Source organism: Schistocerca cancellata, chromosome 4, assembly GCF_023864275.1.
Source record: "Schistocerca cancellata isolate TAMUIC-IGC-003103 chromosome 4, iqSchCanc2.1, whole genome shotgun sequence".
Taxonomy (NCBI): Eukaryota; Metazoa; Arthropoda; class Insecta; order Orthoptera; family Acrididae; genus Schistocerca; species Schistocerca cancellata.
In genome coordinates, this window is record NC_064629.1 from 597,000,245 (window position 1) to 597,027,288 (window position 27,044).

At 37.5% G+C, this 27,044-nt stretch overlaps 1 protein-coding gene across 6 annotated transcripts in view; it reads right to left on the reverse strand.

Moving 5' to 3' along the window:
* LOC126183210 (ephrin type-B receptor 1-B) overlaps positions 1-27,044 on the reverse strand; it is a 363,595-nt gene that overhangs the window by 63,071 nt on the left and 273,480 nt on the right. For 2 of the 6 annotated variants that reach the window (XM_049924988.1, XM_049924993.1), the window contains exons 13-14: positions 24,929-24,979; positions 7,555-7,695 (exon numbers count right to left, since the gene is read on the reverse strand). In XM_049924988.1, coding sequence (XP_049780945.1) covers positions 7,555-7,695; positions 24,929-24,979 — 192 coding nt within the window. Of the gene's footprint in view, positions 1-7,554; positions 7,696-24,928; positions 24,980-26,829; positions 26,848-27,044 lie in introns of all 6 variants that reach the window. The other 4 variants (XM_049924991.1, XM_049924989.1, XM_049924992.1 and 1 more) reach the window with 4 other exon arrangements.

Here is a 27,044-nt window from a genome sequence, read left to right on the forward strand (position 1 = left end):
TACGGGCTTTTGTTGAAGTTTCGAGACCATACCTTCACCAAGGAGTCAAGCAGTATATTGCTCCCTCCTACGTATATCTTGCGAAGAGATCATGAGGATAAAATCAGAGAGATTAGAGCCAACACAGAAGCATACCGACAATCTTTCTGTCCACGAACAATATGAGACTGGAATAGAAGGGAGAACTGATAGAGGTACTCAAAGTACCCTCCGCCACACACCATCAGGTGGCTTGCAGAGTATGGATGTAGATGAAGATGTAGATGTAGATTTAGCGTTAGTTTATTTTCTACGAGCCAAGAGCTTATGTCATTAACTGCACTATTGACACCAAGCCAATGTTGCACACAACATCCTTTACTATCAAGCTAGTGTCATCAACAAATAGAAATATTTTAGAGTTACCCGTAATACTAGAGTGCATATCATTTATATAAATAAGGAACAGGAGTGGCCCCAACACTGATCCGTGGGACACCCCCCACTTGACTGTACCCCACTCAGACCCCACATCACAGCCATTCTCAACACTGTGAATTATGTCCTTTTGCTGTCTGTTGTTAAAGTAAGAGGTGAACCAATTGTGAGCTACTGCTCGTGTTATGTAATGGTTCAACTTCTAGAGTAATATTTTGTGATCAACGCAATCAAACGCCTTAATTAAATCAAAAAATATGCCTAGTATTCGAAACCTTTTGTTAAACCCATCCAGTACCTCACAAGGGAAACAGAATATAGCATTTTCAGTTGTTAAACGACTTCTAAACCCGAACTGTACATTTCATAGCAAATTATGTGATATAAAATGATCAATTATCCTTATATACACAGCCTTTTGGATAACTTTAGCAAACACTGATGGCATAGAAATAGGTGTAAAATTGTCTACATTATTATCTTCTGGCAATCATGTGTGCCAATGTAGCCTACATGATTAAGAAATAGGTTGCCTTTATGGAATACTGGTTGGCAGTGTTGGCTTCTGATAGAGAGATTTCTAGTTTAACTAACAGTGAAGTGTTATGAAATAATGTGTGCGCAGTGTGGGCAGTGACTGATAGAGAGATATGAGTGAATGGTGCAGCATTATATTACTTTAATAAGTTATTTGTAAAAAAAAAAAAAAAAATGTATTGTATACCAGGAGTAAATCTAACGATTATGTCTAACTAGAAGTCTGTAAATATATGTGTATACGAATTAGCTTATTTTAAACTGATCTAAACTTGTAAATACTTTGTCATGTCCTATATCCTTGTAAAAAGAGATCTACAGATGAATAAAGCTGCTGCTGCTGCTGCTGCTACTACTACTATTACTACACTTCAGATTTTTCTACAGTGGATAAATCTGGAACATGGTCCACTCAGCCTCACGAGGCCAAATGTGAAGCTACTTGGTTAAATTTGTAGCAAACATTACATTCATGCCATCAAAGTGAAACACAATATTTATATATCACCAAATGCAATTTAAAATAACATGTCGGAGATTGCCGTGTAGAACTGATGCTGGCACATCATACAGAAAGCTTACCAAGCACTTTAAAATTTTGATGTAGAAGAATGGATATCCACTTCCTACTATAAACAGCTAATATACAAAAATAACTGTCACATTTAGTTTGAGTAAGTGATGATCTGTAAACTCTGGTCTAAAAATCATTTGATGAAATACTAATAAATTTTTGGAACCCACATATAAAAAGCACTCTGTCTTCAGGCCACGAGTGGCCTACTGGGACCATCCGACCACCGTGTATTTACGGCAATGAAGGTATGTTTTGAATTCAAGACTTTTGCAAACCATAAAACTCATATGCCTTACCTCTACCCTCATCACTCACAGATCATTGTTAAGGTAGTTCATATCTTGTGGCAGTAATGTAATACAGATAGTCCTACAAACAAGGTAGGATAGGAGGGGCGTGGGGTGAGCAAACCACTCTCTCGGCCGTTATGACGATATTCTCGACCAAAGCTGCTACTATTCGGTCGAGTAGCTCCTCAATTGGTATCACGAGGCTGAGTGCACCCCGAAAAATGGCAACAGCGCATGGCGGCTGGAGGGTCACCCATCCAAGTGCCAGCTACGCCCAACAGTGCTTAACTTCAGTGACCTCATGGGAACCGGTGTATCCACTGCGGCAAGGCCATTGCCCACTCACATATAACCAAATATAAATTACGTGTGTAACTTATCCATTATTGCTCACACATATCATACAAGACCATAATTTTGAATTGCAGTCAGCTGTTAACATTAACTGTCACAAAATGGACCTAGCTGACATAGAATGGGCTGTGCAACACTACGGTATAGGTGCAACCCCATCAGAAGAGTATCTGTGGAAATGCCAGAATAAATACCTAACATACAAATTCTGGAGAGGGGGAGCAGCCTTTTCAGTAAATGCAGGGAACAGTCTGGAGGATGGACTGGTCTGGCCTAAAATAGTCCCCCATTTTGATCTCAAAAGTGGGAACTACTCAGGAGGATGTTGTGATCATTAGAAACAAAACTGGTGTTCTACAGATCACAGAGTAAAGGACTTTGCTAGTCTTCAGGCGAATACTTTTTCAGAGTTACTTAGTAACACACACACACACACACACACACACACACACACACACACACACACACATGCGTGCGTATGGCTACAATGTCAGCTGGGACTCTAGCATCCAAGAAAATAGGACTTCAATTATTCTACATTACATACAATCGACAAGCAGAGATAGCTTCTTGTTAAAGTATGCCACAGGGAACCTACTAAAGTTCTGTTTTTGAGTAACTGCAACTGGCAAGCAATAAAGAGCAATCTTACTTTCAAAAGGTAATACACAGGATTCAGAAGAACTGTCCAGATAGTTTGGCTCAGTTGATGGGAAGATTGTTAAAAAACAAAGACACTTGAAGATATCCTGCAAATGATAAAGTCAGTGGCAAGACATGCAGCTGATACAGAGGGAAGAGATTTTTTTTTTTTTTTTTTGGGGGGGGGGGGGGTGGCTGTGCAGTTTGAAATTCTCAGCTTCAGCCTAACAATCCAGCAAATAGCTGCACTAGCTGTTAATGGTGTTGTTCATACACAGAAATCTTGCAAGACATTCTAGTCAATATACCAGAGGATTTGGCCAATGGGAACACAAACAAAAGTCAGTGGCATTGAATATGCAGCCAGCCTCAGTGCTAGCAAATTGCACTTAACATACAGGGTGAGCACGAAGTCTTGCCCTGATTATAACAATTTATTACAGAATAATTGTTTGACATAATAATTTACATTTGATGCCATTAGATAGGTTAGTGTTAATAGTTTTTTTTTTTTAATTAACCACCTACGTTAGTAAACCTCGACGTGTGCTCCCTTGGTAGTTCAGAGAGTGTCAAGGTGGTATTCCAGTTCCTGCCAGGTGTTTCATAACGTGTGTTCTGTCACAGTAGCCACAGCAGCTTGTATCCTAGCCTTCAGTTTGTCGACATCAGCAACTGGTGTGACGAAGACTCTGTCCTTGATATAGCCCCTGAGAAAAAAGTCAAGGGGCGTAATGTCTGGAGAGGGTAGTAATGTTCGGATTGGTGGATTGGAAGGAATGGTCCAACACCCTGGTCACCCTACTCTCCAGACATTATGCCCCTTGACCTTTTTTTTCTGGGACTATATCAAGGACAGAGTCTTCGTTGCTGACGTTGATGAACAGAAGGCTAGGATACAAGCTGCTGTGAGTACTGTGACAGAACACATTACGAAACACCTGGTGGGAACTGGAATACCGCCTTGACATTCTCCGAGCTACCAAGGGAGCACACGTTGAGGTTTACTAGTGCAAGTGGTCTTAAAAGAAACTAGTAACACTAACCTATGTAAAGGCATCAAATGTAACTTATTATGTCAAAAGGTTATTCTGTTATAAATTTTTATAATCAGGGCAAGACATTGTGCTCACCCTGTATATTGTACATCTAAGGTGGAGATAAGCCACCAGAGAAAGGCTTCATGCACAGCAATAATAAGTAAACATCAATAACCAGGTTAATGTAGTATGGCAGGTGACATTTAGTCAGTGCATACATAACAACCCAGGTATTACATCTACATATACATGATTACTCTGTGAGTCACAATTATGGGCCTGGCAGAGGGTTCATTGAACCATCTTTAAGCTACTTCTCTACCATTCCACTCTCAAATAGCAAGTGGGAAAAACACTTACATCTTTCTGTGCGAGCCCTGGTTTCTCTTACTTTATTATGGTGATCATTTCTCCCTGAGTGAGTAGGTCTTGCAGCAGCAAAAAACACCTTTGTTTTAATGACTGCCACCCCAATTCGTGTATCACATCCATGGCAATCTCTCCCTTATTTCATGATAATACAAAAAGTGCTGCCCTTCTTTGAACTTTTTTGATGCCCTCCATCAATCCTATCTGATGTTTATCCCACGCCACACAGCAGTACTCCAGAAAAGGACGGACAAGCATATTGTAAGCAGTCTCTTTATTAGACCTGTTATATTTTCTAACTCTTCTCCCAATAAATTGTAGTCTTATCTATGCGATCATTCCTTAAGTTATTCATAATAGTAATCCCTAAGTATTTAACTGAGTTTACAGCTTTTAAATTTGTATGATTTATTGTGTAACTGAAATTTAACAGTTTTTTTTTAGTTACTCATGTGGATGACGTCACACTTTTCATGATTTTGAGTCAACTGTCCCTTTTGCAACATACAGATATCCTGTCTAAATCATTTTGCAATTCATTTTGATCATCTGACGACTTTACATGATGGTAAATGACAGCATCATCTGCAAACAATCTAAGAGGGCTGTTCAGACTGTCTCCTAAAGTGTTGATGTATATCAGGAACAACAGAGAACCCATAACAGTTCCTTGGGGAACGCCATATATTACTTCTGTTTTACTCACTGTCTTTCTGTCAATTATTGTGACCTTTCTGACAGGAAATTACGAATGAAGTTACACAACTAAGATGATACTCCACAGGTACGCAATTTAATTACAACTCACTTGTGAGAATGGTGTCATTACACTCATTACTTTGTGAAAATTCTGTGTTTCACAAGAACGATATTTTCTGAATCTATGTTGGCTATTTGTCAATAAATCATTTTCTTCAAGGTGATTCACACTGTTCAACCACAGTATATGTTCCAAAATTCTACTGCAAATTAACGTTAGTGATATGGGTCTGTAATTCAGTAGATTACTTCTATTTTCTTTCTAGTGTATTCTTTTGGCTTGTGCAACTTTCCAGTCTTTCGGTACAGACCTTTCTACAAGAGAGCGGTTGTTTATGATTGATAAGTATGGAGTTATTGTATCAGCATACTAGTGGTGGATATAATATGAAATGAACTGCAGTCTACTCTAAATGTCTAGCTGCACCCACCTTCAGTGGCAAAATAGTGTATAGATGTCAGCCAACTGTGGCAGTGACAACCCACAAGAGATTAGTTGCTACAGTTGGTCAGGTCAGGCACTTTTGCCAACACAGATGTGCCAATTTTTATAAAGGAATGGATCCCATCAATGAAGCAACATGATGAAAAATGTGAAACCACTGACTTAATGCAGACTGCTAAACTAATTCTTCCTGTCAGACAATTCTAGGATTTGCTAATTTCAACTGGCATTTGTGGTATTCTGAAAGCTGTGCTCTGTGGAGTAAACTATGCCCAATATATTATGCCCAGCTTGAGGCTTCCTGAAATATTGTTTAGTAGTAATCAAAGTATTAGAAACCCCTTCTCCAAACCCCTAACTGGCAAAATACATAAATGAAACTCTTCCTGAAAGAAGGAAATCTATCTGGATAAGATAGAAGAAAAGTTGTGAGTGTGTGTGTGTGTGTGTGTGTGTGTGTGTGTGTGTGTGTTTGTTTGTTTGTACACCAAGGTAACAAAAGGTACATGATAGCGATATGCACATATACAGACAGAGGTAGTGTTGCTTATACAAGGTATAAAAGGGCAGTGGATTGGCAGAGCTGTCATTTGTACTCAGACGATGCATGTGAAAACCTTTCTGATGTGATTTTGGCTGCACGGTGGCAATTAACAGACTCTGATCACAGAATGGTAGTTGGATCTAGATGCATGGGACATTCCATCGCAGAAATCGTTCGGGAATTCAATATTCTGAAATACACAGTGTCAAGGATACCAAATTTCAGGTATTATCTCTCATCATGGACAACGCAGTAGCTTACAGCCTTCATTTAATGACCTAGAGCAACAGTGCTTATTGATATGTCAGTGCTAACAGACAAGCAACACTGCATGAAAAAACCACAGAAATCAATGTGGGACATATAACAAACATATCCATCAGGACACTGCGGCAAAATCTGTCACTGATGGGCTATGGCAGTAGACAACCAATGCAAGTGCCTCTGCTAACAACATGACATCAGCTACAGCTTTTTTCCTGAGCCTGTGACCATAACTGTTCGACAATAGACAACTGGAAAACCATTGTCTGGTCAGATCAGTCCCAATTCCAGTTGGTAAGAGCTAGTGGTAGGGTTCAAGTGTTGCACAGATCCCACAAAGCCACAGAGCCAAGCTGTCAACAAGACACTGTAAAAGCTGGTGGTGGCTTCACAATGCCGACGACCAATGCGTGTGCCAATGTTAACACCGAAAAGGGCATGTGACGATTAGCACTGGACGTGGGTGCCACGGCAGAGCATTGCACGGTCTGACAAATCCCGATACATTCTTCATCGTGCCAATGTGAGGGCGCAAATCTGTCATCTTCCAGAGGAACAGCTCCTGGACACCTGTACTGCAGGACAGAGACAAGCTGGCAGTGGCTCTATTATGCTCTGGAGAACATTCATGTGGGCATTCACGGATCCAGTATAGCTCGCGTGAGGCGCCATGATGGCTAAGGTGTATTGTGCACTGGCTGCAGACCATGTACACCTCTTCATGATGACCATGTTTCCTGACAACAGTGGCATTTTTCAGCAAGATAATGCACCATGTCATACGGCCAGGAGTGTGATGGAGTGGTTTGAGGAACACAGTGGCAAGTTCCAATTGATGTGCTGCCCCCCCCCCCCCCCCCCCCAAAAAAGTCAATAGATCTGAACCCGACTGAACACATTTGAGATGTGACAACATGGCATCAGAGCTCATAACCGTCGTCAACAGAATTTACAGGAGTTAGGCGACTTCTGGGTGCAGGTGTGGTGCCAACTCCCTCCAGTGACCTACCAAGACCTCACTGCTTTCAGACCGTGACAAGTTGCCACTATTATCTGTGCCAATGGTGGACATACCAGCTATTAAGTAGGTGGTCATAATGTTCTGACTGATCAGTGTGTACATAGCAACTGTACCCTTTTCCACTGTTTTATTTTTCTAAATGTACAGTACTAAATTTATGCACCTTAGCTAAATAGGCAGCTGTACTTATTACTTTGTACATCTGCCAAAGCTGTTTCATTTCCAATTGTTAGGCAGCTGGATAAATATATTATCTAACTGTGAATTTTTTTAAAAAATTAAGAGTTGCACTCACCAATTATAGCTTCTATGGTGATACAAGAAGCGTCAATTTCTCGAGCAAATTCTCTGACTGCCTGATTTGGATCTTCGTATGTGTGAGGATCGATGTATGTCCTCGAAGCAGCTCCCACTGCAGTGAAGAGGGGAGTAGTCACTGTCATTAAAAAAATTTCAATTACACACTACACTGTAAAATTAACAATTACAATTAAAACTTTATTCTTCAGCAATTTCACAATGATAAGGACTGTATTTTATGATCATTGTACTTTATTGCCTTTTTTATGCTTGATGAATAATTTCAATCCCTCAACAACTGCTGCCAACACATAAGCTTATCAGCTTTACATTTTTGCCCACAATTATCTTACTTCACAGCTCATAAAAGCATCTGTATCTATGTCTTACTAGAATACAAAATACTCTGAGTATGCCTCAGTTCTGCAATAAAATACTTCATATTAATCTCACAATGCATTGCTGACAAACTTTACCTTCAAACCAATGATAAAGACTAGTGGAATTATGGAGCAAGAGCAACTGAAATTAATTATACTGTTCCTTAATCAGAGTTTACATTACATCCTGAGTATTCTGCAACTCTTTTCACAGCTGGTAACTAAAGGTATTTATTTAGCTAGCAACACACAGAATAAACATACATTCAACTTTAACTATTACTTTAATCACAATACCTTATAAACACACTGCCTGCTAAAAAATGTGAAACACCCAGATGAAATGGTCAGATGCCAATGTACCTTTGTACATGAATACACCATCAGCAGGTATGCAAAAGATTAGAGTTTAAATTCTCTGTGAAAGGTAGAATGGCCACAATTGTGGATTAGTGTTCCACATCTTTAGCCTGATAGTGTACATAAGGTGCGTGAACAACATCAGATGCTGAGTGATCACTGTGAAGGATATGGAGATTCCACATACTTATCTGAAACAGTATTGTCAGCACCTGACAAGAGCTTGAAAGGGACTCATTGTGGGTCTCCAATTGGCCTGTTGATTGACTAATGCAAGATCCAGATTTTTGAGGCTTTTTATGTAACAGTGGCCCGATTCTGGACTGCACAGGTAAATTAGATCAGGCATACTCATGAACAAGGTTCTGGTTGAATAACACAAGGGAGGATTGTCATACTGTACACCAAGTACATTATAACCCCTTCACATCTGTGTTTGCAATTCGAGAGTAAGTAATGGACTCACTACAACATTTTGCATCATCTCGCAACACTGATTGGAGATTAGCAGCAGCCAGACTATGGAATCACTGTCCCATGCAGAGGATGACACTGACATCAAAACACAAATGGTCAGAGTGGTGGTGTGACCGGGAAGCGATTACTGCTGATGAGTGGAGTTGCACTGTATTCAGCAATGAATTGCACTTCTGCACTATCCCACATGACCACCATCGACGAGTATGATGCAACCTCGGGAGAGGTGTGATTCTTCCAAAATTTGGAAAGGTACAAAGGTGTTACTCCTGGTATCATGATGTGGGGAGCCACCAGGTATGACTTCAGGTCACGGGTGACTGTGATTGAGGGAAATCTGACAACACAACAGTACATCAAAGACATCCCATATTGTCATGTGTTACCTCTCATGCAACGGTACCACAGTGCCATTTTTCAACAGGACAATGCTTTTTCACAGATAGCATGTGACTTATGAAGTGTCTGCGTAATGTTGAGGTACTCCTCTGGCCAGCAAGATCCCCAAATCTGTCCCTGATAGAACATGTGTGGGACCAGTTGTACTGTCAATTTCATCCCAGTGCCAATATCCAAGATATTAAGGATCACTTGCAACAGTTTTGGGACAGCTTGTCTCAGGAGAGGATATAATGGATTTATGATACCATTCCCAATTGAATCAGTGCATGTATCCAGGCCAGATGGGGTGCAACATCTTATAGGTAAGTGGGCTCATATTGTCAAGTTCTTTGTAATTTGGCTCAGTTCTGTAATCACTGAAATAAGATCACACACTCTCTCTCAACCTGTGAAGTTTCATTTCATTTGCCCCTCTCCTCCTGAGTGCTTCACTTTTTTTTAAGGCAGTGTTGAAAATTTTAAAAACTTCAGGTCATCTGATGGGGTAACATGAGGATAAGAAGAAATGTCTAAACATTCCATGTCATTACACCACAGAAAATTGAAAAATACATCTTGGCCATGTCAACAGCCTGACTGATACCACTGCATTTCTTTCATTAGGAGTTTGAAGAGCATCATTTCCAAAATTTCAGTGGAGTGAGGCATGGATTTGGTTGAGATGTGTGAATGATTATCATATACAATAAAAATGGCTTCATGTAACTGATGAGATTCCTATGAATGTTGGGTGTATTTTGTACAACAAATTCCCCAACAACATAATAAGCTTAGAAAAGTGATCTTTATTCAGGACATTTCTATTTTTCTTTTTCTTTATGTACCAGTAGATGGCGACATTATGCAGATGCCAGATAGGAAGAGGAAGAGCAATGAAGAGGATTATGAACTTCTGCTTTGGGGGAAAAAATTTGCTTTTTGTGTGAGAATGTAGCTCTCTAGCAACACTGAGTTTTAACATTCATTGTACTAAATTTGAAGAGTCCTTTAGCAGGTTAACTAGCAATACTGCTTTGTTATCCACTGGCTATGCACAGTTGGCAACATCTATCTTTGTAGTGCAATATTTTGTCAACATAAGATACATACATACAGCACATTTGATGAGTAATGCGAGCTGCTGGAGAAAGTCTGATCGAGAATGAGTTAACACTTCCACATAGGCTTTGTCAACTCAGCCATAACTAAATATGTGGTGTCTGTTCTTTCAGACATATCCTAAAAAACAGACACCATTTTGATCCTGCAGCCACTATGAATGCCAGTGGGCATTGGTTTGTAGACTGGGGCAAGCTGAAAATTTATGCTGGAACGGGATTTGAACCCACGTCTCCTGTATACTAGGAGATGCGCGACCACTGTGTCATCCAGACACAGTGGTCAACACAACTGCACAGACTACACTAGCATGCCTCCCATCAGACCCAAATTCTCAACTTATGTGACACACTACAGAGGTAGTGCCCCTGCTCATTAGCATCATAACTCATGACATCTCACCAATTCCCGTAAGAGTTCGAGCTTGGTGTGCACTTGCACTGACAGGATCACTGGCCATGCATGTTTTGATGACTGCAGTAATTCATTTAAATTTCCTTCCCTGAACAACAAAGGCCATTGGACTCTGTAGATGTGAATGACTTGGTGTCCAGTAGCAAAGATAGCAATAACTACTATTTGGTTGGTGTAACCGTTTAGTTGTGATACTCGTATTTTAGATGTTCTGTATAATTGTTGGATGAAATTTCTGGACACTAGTTCCTATAGTCTGGGAGATGAGTCTTTGGTACTGACAGCTCAGCAGTCTTGTTCAGTTGTCTAGCAACTGCATGTGGCCAGCCACTTAAGCAGGTAGCACAAGCAACATTACAGTTTAACTAGCAATATTTCTCTGTCATCCACTGGCTCTGCACAGTTGGCAATATCTATCTTTGTAGTGCAGTATTTTACCACTACGTGGTACATCTACAGCACATTTCACAAATAAGGTGAGCTGTTGGAGATAATCTGATTGAAAATGAGTGATGACTTCCATGTAGCCTTTGTCAACTCAGCCATAAACATAAATGTGGTATCTGTTCTTTTGGACATCTCCAAAAGAACAGACATCATACTGATCCTGCAGCTACTATGAATCAAGACACAAAGGATTCAAGGACATTAGCTGCCAGTGGGCATTGATTTATATCAATGGGGCAGGTCTCCTGCTTACTAGATAGATGCGCTGACCACTATATGATCAGGACACAGTGGTCAGCACAACTGCATAGACTATCCAGTAATCCTGTCACACACTGCTGAGGTACTGCCCATGCTCATTAGCCTCATTAGTTGCATCATTGTCGTAATTATATATGTGGTGTCTGTTCTTTCTTACAGACATGTTCAAAGGAACAGGTACCATTTTGATCCTGCAGCCACTGTGAATCAAGGAACAAAGGAATAAAAGACATTAGCTGCCAGTGGACATAGATGTATATCAACGGAGCACGTTGAAAATTTGTGCTGGATCGGGATTTGTTTTCGGGTCTCAAGTTTACTAAGCCTATGAGCAGGAGGACTACAACAGTAGTGTGGGGTATAAGCCAAGAATTTGTGTCTAATGGGAGGCGTACTAGGGTAGTCTGTGTGGTTGTGGTGACCACTATGTCTGGATGGCGTAGTGGTCAGCACATCTGCCTAGTAAACAGGAGATCTGGGATCGAATCCCAGTCTGGCACAAATTTTCAACTTGCCTCATTGATGTAAATCAGTGCCCATTGGCAGCTAATGTCTTTAACTCCTTCGTGTCTTTGTCAACTCATATTTATGGGCACTGATTTACATAAAAATAAAGTAATATTCTAGGCACTGGAAGGACATAATTGCTACTGAGGAACATCCTATGTCTTAAAATAAATAAAAATAAATTATACAAATACTCCATTACATCCAGAAAGCCAAGGTTACTGAGGAAAAAAATCACCCAAACTTTTTTCTCAAAATTTTACAGCAATACCAACAAATGGTTAAATACTATTGTTATGGTTGATATAAATTTTGCTCTTTAGTGTTTCTGTGTTATGGCTTACCTGTATAATTGTTTTGCATTCTTTGCTAAATTCTGTACTCTCTGTATTTATTATCCTAAATATTAGTGCTTATCTGTAAAAATAGTTTTTTTTTTTACTGTGTTTTGATGTATGCATGTAAGTATTCATATACTTTGTTGTGATCGATTTAATTATAAATTAAACGTCTTATAGCATTGTTAAATATGAGCCAAGGACAAATAAAAGTACATCTATTACTACTACGTGGGAATTAGTTTTCCATGATGACATTCTTCCGTAAAAATATTCTTGGTCTTCTTGCTTTTATTCTAATTTGATGTGGCAAGGAAGCAATGTTCCCACTCCCATGTACATCATGAGGTGAGTGTATTAATCAATAGTACCCATGTGTTGGACATGTTGTGATGTTACAAACAGAAATTTCAGATAAATTCTGTAATTCTGTTTGGTCTTTTTCTCATTCGCTTCAACAATAGTGCCTACTTCTTGAAACTTGCTTTGCATTTTTTGCTGGCAATGGTAGTTCGTTTGCATTCCCTTCCCTTTAAAATAAAAGCTGTTGGATATTAAAATGTGACTCAGTCAGTGTCCAGGAACGAAGACAGCAGTAAGTGCTGTTTGGATGGTGTAACCTATTAAGTTGTGATAGTCATATTTTAGATGTTCTGTATAATTGTCATATGAAGTTTTTGGACATTGGTTTCTGTAGGCTGGGAGATGAGCCTTTGGTACTGACAGCTCAATAGCGTCATTCAGTTGTCCAACAACTGCAGGTAGCGAGCCAATAAGGTACTGCATTTGAGCAGGTAGCACAAGCCAATTTGTCACTCTGCAAACCTGAAGCATGCACGTCTGAATGTCCCAGCGGGTTTCTCACGTGCAACCAGTGCTGTTGTTTCATTGTTTGTCTAAGAGTACAGTTTGCAGTTTATTTTGTTTTGTTTGTTTAAGTGTTTATTTGCTTCTGTTTCATTTTAAACAATGTCCAGTGCCAGAAGTAGTGCTGGCACAACACGTGAAGTGAAACAAAGGAAAAACAGTGTGCTACACGGCCAGGTCCATGAATTCATGTGTTGAGTGAGTGGCTATTTTGAGAAAGAAAAGGAAAAAACGTGAGCCCTTGTTTCTTGTTGCTCAGGTTGTTGAGAGGAGTGCAACAGCACTGAAAATAAGCAGGAACACTGCTGTAATGATAGGGAAAGATTGTGGTGAGAATGGCATAACAAGGCTGCACACACCAGGAAAGAAGTGACTAAGAAATAAGTGACAGCTTTGGGCAATTTTGAGAAAGATGCTACTCACACCCGCTTTATCTAACATCATCTTATCACTTCAGAAAGATGATCTTTTTAAAGGAAGTAAATTTTCATTGTGTACAGTGCAGAAAGACATAGGCCTCAGCTATTCAGTGTTTAACAGACACAAGATATTATTGGAAACGACAGATGTAGTTGTGTGGCAGTGCAGATTTCTATGCAGGATCATGGGTGTGAGATTCGAAAATACAGCCTGGACAGATGCAACCTGAATTAATGCCAACCATTCATTATGTAGAGGCTGGAGTGATGGAATGCCCGAGGGGACCATGGCAGTTCCTGTTGGAAAAGGAGGACGAATTATTATTTTACATGCAGAAACATCAAACGGTTTTGTGACAAACTGCTTGTCAATATTTCATTCGAAAAAGACAGGTGATTACCACAAAGAAATGAACAATGCATTTTATCAAAAAAGGTTCAAAGCATCGCTTATGATGAATCTGACAAGTCCTTCAGTGATCTTTATGGATAATACCCCAGATAATTCCATTGCTCACAATATGACACCAACTTTGGAAAAAAAGAAGAAGATAGAGGACAAGAAGAAGAACATACATAATTGATGAGGTTATTAAAAGGCACAGGCATGAATTCTTTTGTCTTCCTTTATAGCATTGTCATTCTAATGTCACTGAATGCATATGAACACAATTAAAAAATTATGTTGCCACAAGTAAGAAAAAATTCACCATCTCTGAAGTTGAAAATTTCCTTGTAGCAGCTGTCACTCAAGTGACAAGTGAGACCTGCAGGAAAGTTGTGAACAGCACTGCAAGTGTCGCCAGAGGGTCAGCCAGAAACGAAGGCATTGAAGAAGATGCTGTCGAAATTTTTATTATACATCTGGGAGGGAGTAGAGCTGAAGAAGACTATTCTACATCAGATTCCAACAGTAATGTGAGTGGTGTTCATTATAACTACATCACACTCAGGGATGTAAGGAGGAAGCATGCCACTGACCTACCAGTATCATCATATTGTGAGTACCTTCTCCAGATTATAACTGTTAATATACCGATAAATTACTCTGTTGTTCATTGCAGAACTAATTAATAATGCTAATATTTAAAAATTTGAACAAAAACTGCAAATGCTCAACAATTTGCAAAAACAGTTTTCATTCCTACTGGGAAGTTTAACAAATAATTTTATGATATTTTAGCATGCAGTTTTTTGAATTTATATATTACAGTAAATAAATTTATGCATACAAATATGACCTGCATGTTGTCAATACTTTTGTTTATGCTGGTAGGGAATGTGTTTAGTAGCGACCATGTGTGGAGTGCCGTAAGCCATGTTCGGCAACATTGCTATTTGTCCGCCTGAACTGTCGTCTCATGGGCTATATGCTCAATTTGTTCCCCCATACATCCACTAGTCCCATTTTGCAAAATCTTTACAATATGATTGAGCAGAACGCTTTTATTATTTATCTTTGGGCAGAAATGCAACTCCACTCTCATTTTCCAGTAATAAGTTTTTTCTTACTGGTGTTTCCATGCACTGGGGGATGAAGAAGCTTGCACAGGATAGAATAGAATGGAGAGCTGTATCAAACCAGTCTCTGGACTGAAGACCACAACAACAACATTTCCATGCACAGTGAAAAATATGGATTATTAAAGAAAATATGCTTTTACAGATCCAACACATTACATTTTCATTGAAATCATAACCTAGCTTCACTGTACAAAGATAATGATGGTTGTAAAAGCATAATATTTAGCTAGAAATAATACTACTTTTAGTACTAAAGATGCACTTTTTTATGACCAATGATTTACTGAAATTGTCATATTATTCCACCTGGCAAAATATTTGCACTTTATGGTTTATTATTATTATTATTACAACCAACATTAAAACTGCACAAATATTTCTTATATTATCATTTTAATTTTTCCCACAAATATTTTTCTTTCATTATGTTTTGTGGATAATTTTTCACTAATATCTTCATTTTTCTTTTATTGTTCTAAATCATAAGATGCACAGGGAAAACATGGAGACATTCAGCATGTTTTTATCAACATGTTTTCTGTAGTGGAAATCATCATAGTCTTCCAGTGTAGTTTGTAATTTAGATACTATGGGAGACAAGAGAAATACATATTATTTTCATAAAAGCTGAACACTGGCATATAATTAGTATAATCAGAACAGAAAAATCACTTGTGAGGAAAAAACCCTGGCAGTGCTGGGACTGAAACTGAGTCATCCATATGAGAGTCAGAAGCACTGACCCTCACTGAGGTGGTGGGTCTGATTTTGTTACTTTTAAAAAATATGCGTCTTTCATTTCAAAACTTCTGTAAATATTTGTTTCTGTCATTCTTGTGTGCAAAAGTATTGTGATTATGATTCGCTTTGTTCTGTAGCCCTTCCAACAATCCTTTACAGAAATATGCCCTCACATTTTGGTTATGCTTAACTTGTTAACACTAATGTAGAAAAATACTGATGTGGATTAATTATGGAATCCAGCACCACAATAAGAATTTAAATTCACTTAAAGACAAAAGCTTAAGTGGAAGCACCAAGTATATACCTCATCTAGCATTACTTTAATGTAAATAAGGCAGTAAGAACATAAATACTATCAAGCAGGGTACTAAACACACTATTAAAATGAGAGAAATAACATGTTCCTTACAGAATAGTTAATTGGTGCAACCCTAAGAGGCTTGGAGGTACTGTGACAGACAGCACGCAGCACACTGTTTATTTCATTAACTTATTTGCAATAAAAAGAAGAAGTAAATGAGAGTGTGAATTGACATTTCTATAAAATCAGATACTTTTGTTATCACTCAAATACACAGACATGAAAAAAAAAACCACAGGAAGGAAGATTTGAGTTTGTTTTGTAGTACAGAACTGAGAAATGAAGAAAAGGTGTTATCATCGTGACCCATCAAGTACTGTCATACTCCACAAAGCAGCATTAATTTCATACATTGATTTATGTGGTTCTTCATTGCACTCACAAGGAAAGCATGTTATCCAAAGACAATAAATATCAAAAGGAAGTACTAGACCTACGAAAAAAGCAAAAACAGTAGCAAAGCAGATACATTCAGTTAAAAGAGACTTCAAAAGCCAGTTGTCTATTTATACCACACAATTGCAGCTAGAAGGTATGTTAACTGTTTTTTTAGATAAAATAATAATGCATGCAGATGAAATTAACAACAGGAAAACAATGCACAACTAAAAACATGCAGCTTGTTGCACAGAGATGCCTGAGAAACTAAAGTTATTATATCTAAAAATTTAATTAATATGTAATATGTTCAAATATTTAAAAATCTGCAGAGCAGTGTAAACACATTCTCATTGCAGATAATGTAACACATCCCAAACTGTTATTTAATGGATTCTCTAAAAACTAATCACCTCCAATATATTAAATGCACATGAAGTGCCAGCTGTGAAATAAACATTATGTCACAGAAACATCATTGCAACTTGCTGCACAAGGCATAGTTATCATTGTGTGTAAGAACAGAATGCCATAACTTGGTATAACAAGAAAACCCAGTGTACTCCCATAATTATAATACAGCAGAATCTCACATAATGAACTCAGTTCAACAGAATCATCTAGTTGGAATATACTATGCAGGATGGTTGCCTCAATGTAAGTCTTTTGCTCCTGTGAGGCAATATACCCAAAATGCATATGTATAGCAAACTGGTCACAAATGGTGCTGGTGCTTCACCACGCAGCTGGCAAGGATAGTAAGCAGGGGACATCTCGATACTAGGGCATAAAGTCTTTGTGAATTTCATTTTGTGTACTTAGTTGGACAATAATGCGGCACAGACAGATGCATGAACAATATACGCAAATGTCAGCATTTGACAGAGGATATGTAGTTGGGCTCAAATAAGCTGGTTGGAGTAATTGGTGACTCACTTGACATTGGAATAGGAGTGATCCCACTATTTGATGATGTTGGCAGGAATGGGTGAACCATGGCCTACCTAGCACAGTGTCAATAAGGAAGCACTTGACCTAGGGAGACGACAGGACATGAGGATCAAGCAATTGTCAGAGAGGCACTCAGATCCCCAGATTCATCATTAACATCAATCCGATGTGCAACTGGTGCTTCAATGACCACAAGGTCCACTAATAGGCACCTCACAGAAAGGGAGTTGAGGTCATGGCACTCCTTGCTCCGATTTCTATTGACCTCTGTACGCCAACATGCATGTTTACAGTGGTGTCGGGCACATTTGGCTTGGAATCTCATTGACTCAAGTATCTCTGTCTTCTGTGACGAGTCCTCCTTTGGACTGCACCCTGATGGCCAGCTAAGACATGTCTACATGTCTGGAGACACCCCGGACAGTGGTGGGATACCAACTTCACTGTCGCTTGCCATGCGGCCTGACAACCAGAGTGATAGTCTTAGGTGTCATTTCATTTTATAGTGGGACCCCTTTCGTTTTGATCTGTGGCACTCTTACAACAGCACATCGACAATATTCTACTCCCCATTTTGTTGTCCTTCATGGCAAGCCATCCTGGGCTTACATTTCAGCAACATGGCAAGTTTTTCTACCGCTTGTTTTCGTGCTTACCAAACCTTGCCTTGGCCAGCAAGGCCATTGGCTCTATCCATAATTGAGAACGCTGTAGGGCCCTCCATATAGCTCGGGATTTTGACAATCTAATACGCCAATTGGACAATGCCATGCTGAATACCTGCTTGCATAAGGGCCAAAGGTGGACCAATGTATACTGACTTGCTGAAATTGTGAAACTCTTTCTCTTGGCTATATCATCCAATTTTTCTGAAACTACAATCATTTGTTTGTCTGTACATGTACATCACATCTACCAATTCCTGTCCCATTCCGATAATTCTTTCATGGTGGTGTTTTGTTTTTTGTTTTTCCATCTTCTTCTGCCTCTTCTTCTTCTTCTTCTTCTTCTTCTAAGAGTGTATTTCATACACCACATAAACCACGCCCATATACAATGAGAAGCATTACAGGTGGTGGAATATCTTGTATTGCTGTAGGTGCAGCAACAACCAATTGTGTGACACTTACACTGTTCTCACACATAAGTGATGCCTTACTGCATTTTTGGCCCTTGATGGAAACAAGGTCTTACCATCCAAAACAATACAACTTACAACAGCACCATCCCTCAGTCACAAAACAGGGTACATTTTTACTTTATTTCTGCTTATTCTGTCTGCTCTTGTGGGATCAGTGTCATTTGGTGAGGAGTATATTCTCATCTGCTACATATTATGTGAGCTGTAATAGGCATAGGTCTTGGAAGGCATGGAATTTTTTACAGCACTGTTAACCTGATCTAAATATTTTTCCTTTCTTCAGCCAGATATCGTAAACTATAGTATCAAAAGTTAGTGTTTTTGTCAATTTATGTTTATGTATGTATCTAATTTATCCTTGCAAATGTAAAGTTATTTTGATCTATATTTGAATAGTAATAGTAATTTAAGTCATACATTAATCACAGTTTTTTACATTTTGCTATTTAATTTTAATGTATTATCAAACATCAAATTTTGATTTATGTTAAATGAATGCCAATATCTTCATGGTAAAAGCAGTTGCACAAATTGAGTACTCTTCTTATTAGTGATTAATATGCATCAATTCTGACAGTGTGTGTGTGTGTGTGTGTGTGTGTGTGTGTGTGTGTGTGCGCGCGCGCACGCGCGTTGTTTGGACAAACTGAGAGAAAAACAAAAGGCTTCCCAAATATGGGCCTCATTGTTCTAACATTTCCTCCAAGTAAATATTAAAAAATACAAAATCAGCACCTCTAAATTCTCTACTACAATGGTACACAGTACCCACAAAGGCATGCATAAATATTAAAAGGCATTCTGTGCATCTCTCTCACTACCAGGAGATCATTTAGAACAAAGTGTCACACATACAACCTACACATATTCTATCAGAAAAAACTGGTAAATGCTACAGTAAGTGATACAGAAATGATATTAACAAGCAATTATTGTTTTACACTTGTAAAAAATTAATCAAATTCACACATTAACAGTAACCCAGTTTTACATTATCAGGTAATTCCACATCAACATGTAATAAAATAAGTTAAAACAAAATAATTTTTATGTATACAGTATAAAGAATGAAATGCTCAATTTATCATTATGAGTTACAATCTCATTAAACAATACCCCTACAAGACAAAAGACTGCTACCTCTCACAACTTACATTAAAAAATAAATAAATGAAATGAAAATGTACTGTGTTCCTTTCTGTAAAAACAATTATACAAAATCACAATAAAACAGTAATAAAATACACAAATCAATTAAATCTGAAATAAAACCTGCAATCCTCTCTACATTCATGATATTATGGTTCACAGTAGTCCATACAAATAATGGCTGTGTGTGTGAGACTCATCACATATTAACCTGTCATCAAATTAAATAAAGCAGATATAGCTACAGAAAGATGGTACCTTACAGTGAGGCCAAAAGTAGGTGATACCAAAAATCCCTGAATGTGGTGATGATAAAATGACATACTGGGTATCAACTGCCCCCACTACATATTGATCTAATTGTTTTGTCTATACAAATTCTTTTACTGCAATACTAACTCAGGCATGGCAGGGAAAAGGATGGATATTAGCCATGTCCTTCCCAAAGTAAGCATCTAATGATTTTCATCAAGAAATCAAGGGAAACCTCAGAAAGCCTAAACATGGTAGCCAGACACTGATTTCAGCCCCGCTTTTCCAAAATGTGGGTTCAGTGCATTAACCATGTACTATCTTGCTCTGTGAAGTACCTTATTTGTCTGTTTTAGCATTTTCACTTATTTATTTGAAAGTAATAAATTTTTGTGCACATTTAATTCCTAAAACAGGTAAGAAGTCCTCATGTTGCATCAAATTATGATAGAATATCATCTATGTCATTGACATATTTCTAAACTACCACATATAAGTTTACAGTACAAAAACTTAACAGTTTCTATTACCTATTAAGTTAATACCAGTCTACACAACAAATATTTATTAACCATTTATTACATTTTCAATAAGAAGAAACATATAGCCAAGGAACACCAATAGCAGGTAACATGAAAGAGCACTCTGCAGTGGTGGATTTGTATGTTAACAGTAACTGAGTTGATCATAATATGATCAAGTGTTACCTCTATAAAACGCAGTAATAAAAATCAAGCCTACTATAACCAATACAGCTGGTGATTTCAATTTGTAACAGTACAGTTGCCACTGCCATTTCTCTTTTTATTTTTATCACGGTTTATAAAAATATTTTGAAAGAAAATCTACTTTTTTCTGTTAAATCAAAATCTTTTACTAGGATAAGGCCATTAATTAAAGTACATATTAATGAGGATAATGAAAATAAAAGGTAGATCCTGTAGTTAGTATCACCAACAGACGCATATATTTTAGTATATTCTGTGTAAAATGTCCACCTTCAAAGAAAAACATTTTCTTCCCTGGTGTGTAACATGATACCTAGCACTGAATTCTGTCAATATTCTTTTAATTATGCAAAGTGTACAATGCAGGCACACCTTTTGCCAACATTGCCCAGCTCTTCTACACACAGTACCTTATGACGGATTTATGCTATCATGCAAACTCAAATACTTTACAGGAGAAAATATATGCACACCATGTTTCACCAGGTAACACTCTTTAAAGTTTCATATGCTCTATAATTATTGAACAATAGCTTACAGAGGGTTCTAAGACTACAGTTTACCTCTTTCTTAAAAATTCATCTTCCATTAAGTACACAACCAGAAAATAAAGCAGTATCATGCACCATGTTAGAATAACAATTATGAAATGTGAAGTGGATTAATAGGGTATTAAAGTGTGCAGTATGCAAGAAATCATGCATGAAAATATGACTCAATGAAGCTACTAAAATCATTAAATCCCACTCTGGTCACCAGTCATGCACAGAATAACATCTATATTCTACTGCATTCAATTAACAATGGAGGTAACACAAGTTTTTAATTTAACAGACTAATGTCCTACTGTAAATAAAACTGCCAAATAAAAAGGCTGAACTATGTTGATTTAAGTTCATGGTGGCCTAGAAACTTATTACATATAAACTGGGAATCCTGAGCTTAAAAGAGGTATGAACACAATCACAATTCCTTCTCTCTCTCTCTCTCTCTCTCCCCCAAAACACACACACACACACACACACACACACACACACACACACACACGCACACACAGAGGGAAATCATAAACTCCGAGTGAAAAGTGAAGATATGACTAGTATTTCCACAAAGAAAGTGAGACATACTATGCCTAGAAAGAACAGACACATTTAAGGAAAAAAAATACTCATCTTTTACACAACACTAAAAGAAAGAGTGGTGGTTTGTGCACTGTATAGCTATAAGTTTCTGCATTTCTCAAGCTTCCAGTGAAAAGAAAATTGCATTATGTCACACAAATTTTCATTGTCACTTTCTTTAAGCTATTTGTGTTGGCAGCAGTTTCTTATCTAAAGGTGCCAAACACTATTACTGCATCAGAAACTCATAATTAATTTATTTATATATAATGTTACCATTGCAAGATTTTGCTTCTGCAAGAGAGTTTAAACAAAAAGGCTGTGACCTATCACATTTCAAATTTCCATCAATGAGAGCTTTAGCTACTTGAGGCTAGTCATCAACCCCCCCCCCCCCCCTCTCCCTCACTACTAATATAAACTCTGAACATACATTAATTGGCTACGTAAAATAGAAAGTAATGCGACTTTAAGAATGAAACATTATCAATTCTGATACAGATGAAATTGTGATAGATCAGGAAGACATTTAAGTGCTGTTATTGTAACTGGTAAATTGGCCAGTTCTCTGGGAAGTGACAGCATATGATCTGCACTATTGTAAAAACTGAGAAATGATTTCCTCAATTTACTCTGATGTAAGCCTTGAAAATAATGCAACGTAAGAGGTGAGTTCAAATGCTGTCCTCACCATTCACAAGCTTCATTATTTCGAATATCTATTTTAAATGATTTTCCTCGTGTACAAACTAGGTGCTCTATCATACAACATTCTTAAAATAACTATAATCCCGAGTGGAATGTGTCTTCTGCTGCTACAAGTTAAGGCACAATGATGACCTCACAAAAAATTAGTAACTAACCCACAAGCAATGTCCAACAGTAACTCAATGAAATGTTAAGAGAAAATATGATATTGTAAAACAAAGAGCATGTAAAATACAACAGGCATGAAGAAAGCCAAGAAAAATAATTAAAAGGGATCATTGGAACACCAGGTAGGCAAAATTATGAAAACCAAGCAGGAGGAGAAAAAGGGAAAGGGCTGGAAAAGACGTGTCACATGAAGGGAGGAGGGAGATACAAAGCTAATGTAAGCACAGAAGAAATGGACAACAGAAAGCATGCTGCACATGGCAACAGATTAGGTGGGTGCTGGATGATCATGGTGAATGGTATCAATAACATTTCTGGCAACATATTTGTTGCACCGATTCATGAGAAACTCACCATATCAATATTATAGTATGATAAAGTCTGAAACAATATTATTTTACCACTGAATATAATGAAAAAAAAATGAAAATCCATCACTGAATTGTATTAGGCACACTACAACACTCAGTAAGTTAGTTACTCCTTGGGATGAAGTAATAAAAAGTACGGGTGCACTTAGTATTTCAGCAGCTAAGTGGCAGTCCAGGCAGGAACTAAGGTAACAAGACATGGGGAAAGGCTTAACTCAAACTAAACCTACCACACCATGCATCTTCAGGAATCAGAACTATATAAGAGTATGAGGGAGCTACAGAGGAATCTAGGCAACATACCATTTGTATCTAAAAAGGAACTGGGTATCTGAGAACTGTGGCTAATACATGTTGCTATGCTGATGTTAATAGACCACAACATGGTAACTTAAAGAATTCATAGCAAGTCAGTGCATAAATGAGGCTGAACAGAGATTATAGAGGTCTTGCTAAGTCACTGTGTTGCTCTACCATCCTAACCATTAGTGGTATCTACAACACTTCCAATACGACCAAGAATTCACAGTGTCATTTAATCTCTGAACAATTAGTCACCTTTATTACCTTCGTTCTGCTCTACAATGACAAACATTTTCACCTGACTGATTTCTTATAGCAACCTATCTGATGGGTCATTTTACTTTCCCAATATTCTAAATTCTCATATTGCCATGGACAAAATCTCTTCCAAATAACCACTGACAAGCACACACTCAAGTCTCACTAACACAACACAAATAATATAACAGGAAGGATGTTTACACTTTAAATGAACTACTTATCTTAATTCAGAATGAAAATGTATGAAGTTGTTCCATAATGCACCTTAATGTCCCTAGACAGTTCATTCATTTGTTCTCTTCTGTCTCTTTGCCTCACATGTAATTGTGTTTATTTTATATTCACTGATTTTACCTCTTATTTTGTCTACTCTTTCTTTTCCTTCATCACTCAAACCAGAATCCAGAAAGTACCCCATTATTTTCTGCAAAAAGCATGAAAAACTACTATGGACCTACTCTGCTGAACAGCAGCATTCAGTCACCTGCTAATCCTACAACATTCACTCACTTGATAATCCTAATCCCATAAAACACAAAAAATTTTGCTTCCTGAAGGTAAACATGGAACAGGAATTCTGTCACTAAATTTTATATGATATATAATCATCACAAAAATGAAACTTCTGCCATGAGGAATATACACGGATTTGACTTAACAATAGTTGAAAAAGGAGAAAATAAGAAACAAAACGAATTCTAACACTAAAATACTTTTGTATTATTTCAGACTGTTGTGTTTCTGATCTTTAACAGACTGGCAAGACATTTCGTTAAAGTTAAACTGTAGTGAATTTAACAAAAGTAAACTATGGAATTTTAATGTCATAACTGCTCAGTTTGTCAGTTTCTACAATCATTCTGAACCTGTCAGCCCCCCCCTCTCCTCCCCCCCCCCCCCTCGCCACCGCCATACTGCTCTCTCTCTCTCTCTCTCTCTCTCTCTCTCTCACACACACACACACACACACACACACACACACACACACACACACACCACACACACACACACACACTTTTGCAATATTGTACATGTGAGTACCTGAACTCGAAGTACAACATAATGATTAATTGTTATTTTATCACTGTAACATTTTAAAAATTAATGGCTACTAGTTTCAGCATAATGTTTTGTCACCAGGAATCTTAAAATCACAAAAATTTGAGCTGTTGTATAACTCATGGTTATTTTACAGCATAGGGTCAACACTTTATTGCAAAATATGTTTCTAGTACTTACTTCCATTGGTATGTGTGGTAACAATGGGAGGGTTATCCAAGCTGCACTGCACTGAGGACAAATAAAAACGATACAAAACAGTTGCGGGACGAAAACAAGCAACAAATATAACATTGCCGCCTAAAGGTTGCAAGATGAAATAAATTCTACTGAAAGCTTTTTAATGAAAACATACAAGTTACTTTAACTGCATGTACAGAACTGGTTAAGCTACAAAGCAAAAATCATGGTGCAACAATTCAATATCCTACAAACTTTCTGGATTAGGTGGCATGCATGGACTTTAACCTGTTTCAAAACAATATAGGTAAAATGGTGCAGAAGTACTTGTCTATTAACATTTTTTTTCTTTACTGAATACTGACTTGAAATGGGAAGACTAAAAACAGTACGAAAACATTGTGCACAATGTTCCACAGCATTTACTAATTTCCTTTCTCATCTATAATAAAAATTAAAGAAAATTACCCCAATGGAATTATAAATGCGGCTGCAAGCAAGTTACTTATGTACCTTCTCTCATTGTCACCATTCAACACACAATGCCTTCTCTTCTTTTAGAAATATGATGCATCTAATTAACATAAGCTAGTTTTGAGGAATAAAACCCTATAAACATTATTGTGTATTGCATGTAAGAACAAAAGTAACCAAATTCCAAGCATTAAAATAAAAAAAAACTATAAATTAAAAAGCAGTTGCACTGATGTTGAAAAAATATTCATAATAGAGAAAATGCTAGAAAACACATCTCCCATCACCACACAAGAGCAGTACTACTTGCGTCCACCATAAGGAGTATTAGAGGACTATTAACCCAAATATTTTTAACATGAAGAAGTATCAAGTGCAACATTTCATACATTTGATAAAATTAGTAACACTAAGATTACATTGATTTAACACTAAAGTCAAGTTTTTTGCAGAAAACCACCACCAGATTCTGAGAACTATGCAAGCACAACCATGTGATAAGTCTACATCAGAAGAAATGTTACATTATCAAACATTATCCGTACAAAGCCTTACGGGAAGTTACCCAAAACTACTGCCATGCATAAAAATATTGTTAAAATAAATTTTAACTGCTGTATGTGAAGAGATTTCACCTTGTTTCCCACTAAATATACTTCCCATGCAGATAAGTGTTGGGCACATTCGTTGTCTAATGGAAAGAAAGAGTACAGATAAAAAATATTTTTTCCCATAAATTAACTTGAAATGAAGAATATTTCTCAATATCCATCAACTAACAGGGGATCATTTTGCAACTCATGACTGGTAAACACCATTTTCTTATCTACACTGACTAAAGGAAATAACAGCTCAAATATCGTACAGCTTTTATTCTTCCTCGGACATCTATCCAAAGACACGAATATTGTATTTCTTATATGAAATTACACTCAACATGAAACTGTCTGGGATGAGGATGGCAGAATTAATCAGATGATTTCAAGCTGAATTTATTACTCAAAGTACAACTAGAAAGTTCATTTCCTTCAATGAGAGATTATGTGTTACAGTACACAACAAAATGTTTTTGTACTGAAGTGCTCTACTCCTAGTCTATTAATGATATTTCATCTTTACAAAAACAAATACGTGAACAGCATAAAGATCGGAGACACAAGAAGGTACGGACAGCATAATTATCATAAATAATAAAACTGAAGCTCTGATGCACCACTGTTGAATTCAGGAGCAGTAATTACAATTTGTGCAAAATACTCACCTTTCCTCAAAAGGATTTTGTTGACTACCCTTAAACAGGAATTATTCTGTATCTACTTTACTATTACAAATGCAGTTTACAACAGTCAGAAATACAATAACTATTTACTTCTACAAATGTTCTATTCTAGGTATGTACAGTGTCTTAAGAATACAATGTGACTTACTGTAAGTGACTACTAGTCCTTTGATCACGTGAATAGCATGTGAGAATAAAGTGCAAAGGGAAAAGACAAAAATTGTTAGACTCATTTTAAGACCAGGAACAAAATTTAAAGGAAAATTTTTTGCTGTTTTAAAAATTTTGAATTACAAATCACACACAAATTAAGTTCATTAACACAAATGGGAGTTGAAAAAACTGTGCAGCTTTCTGTGTCAT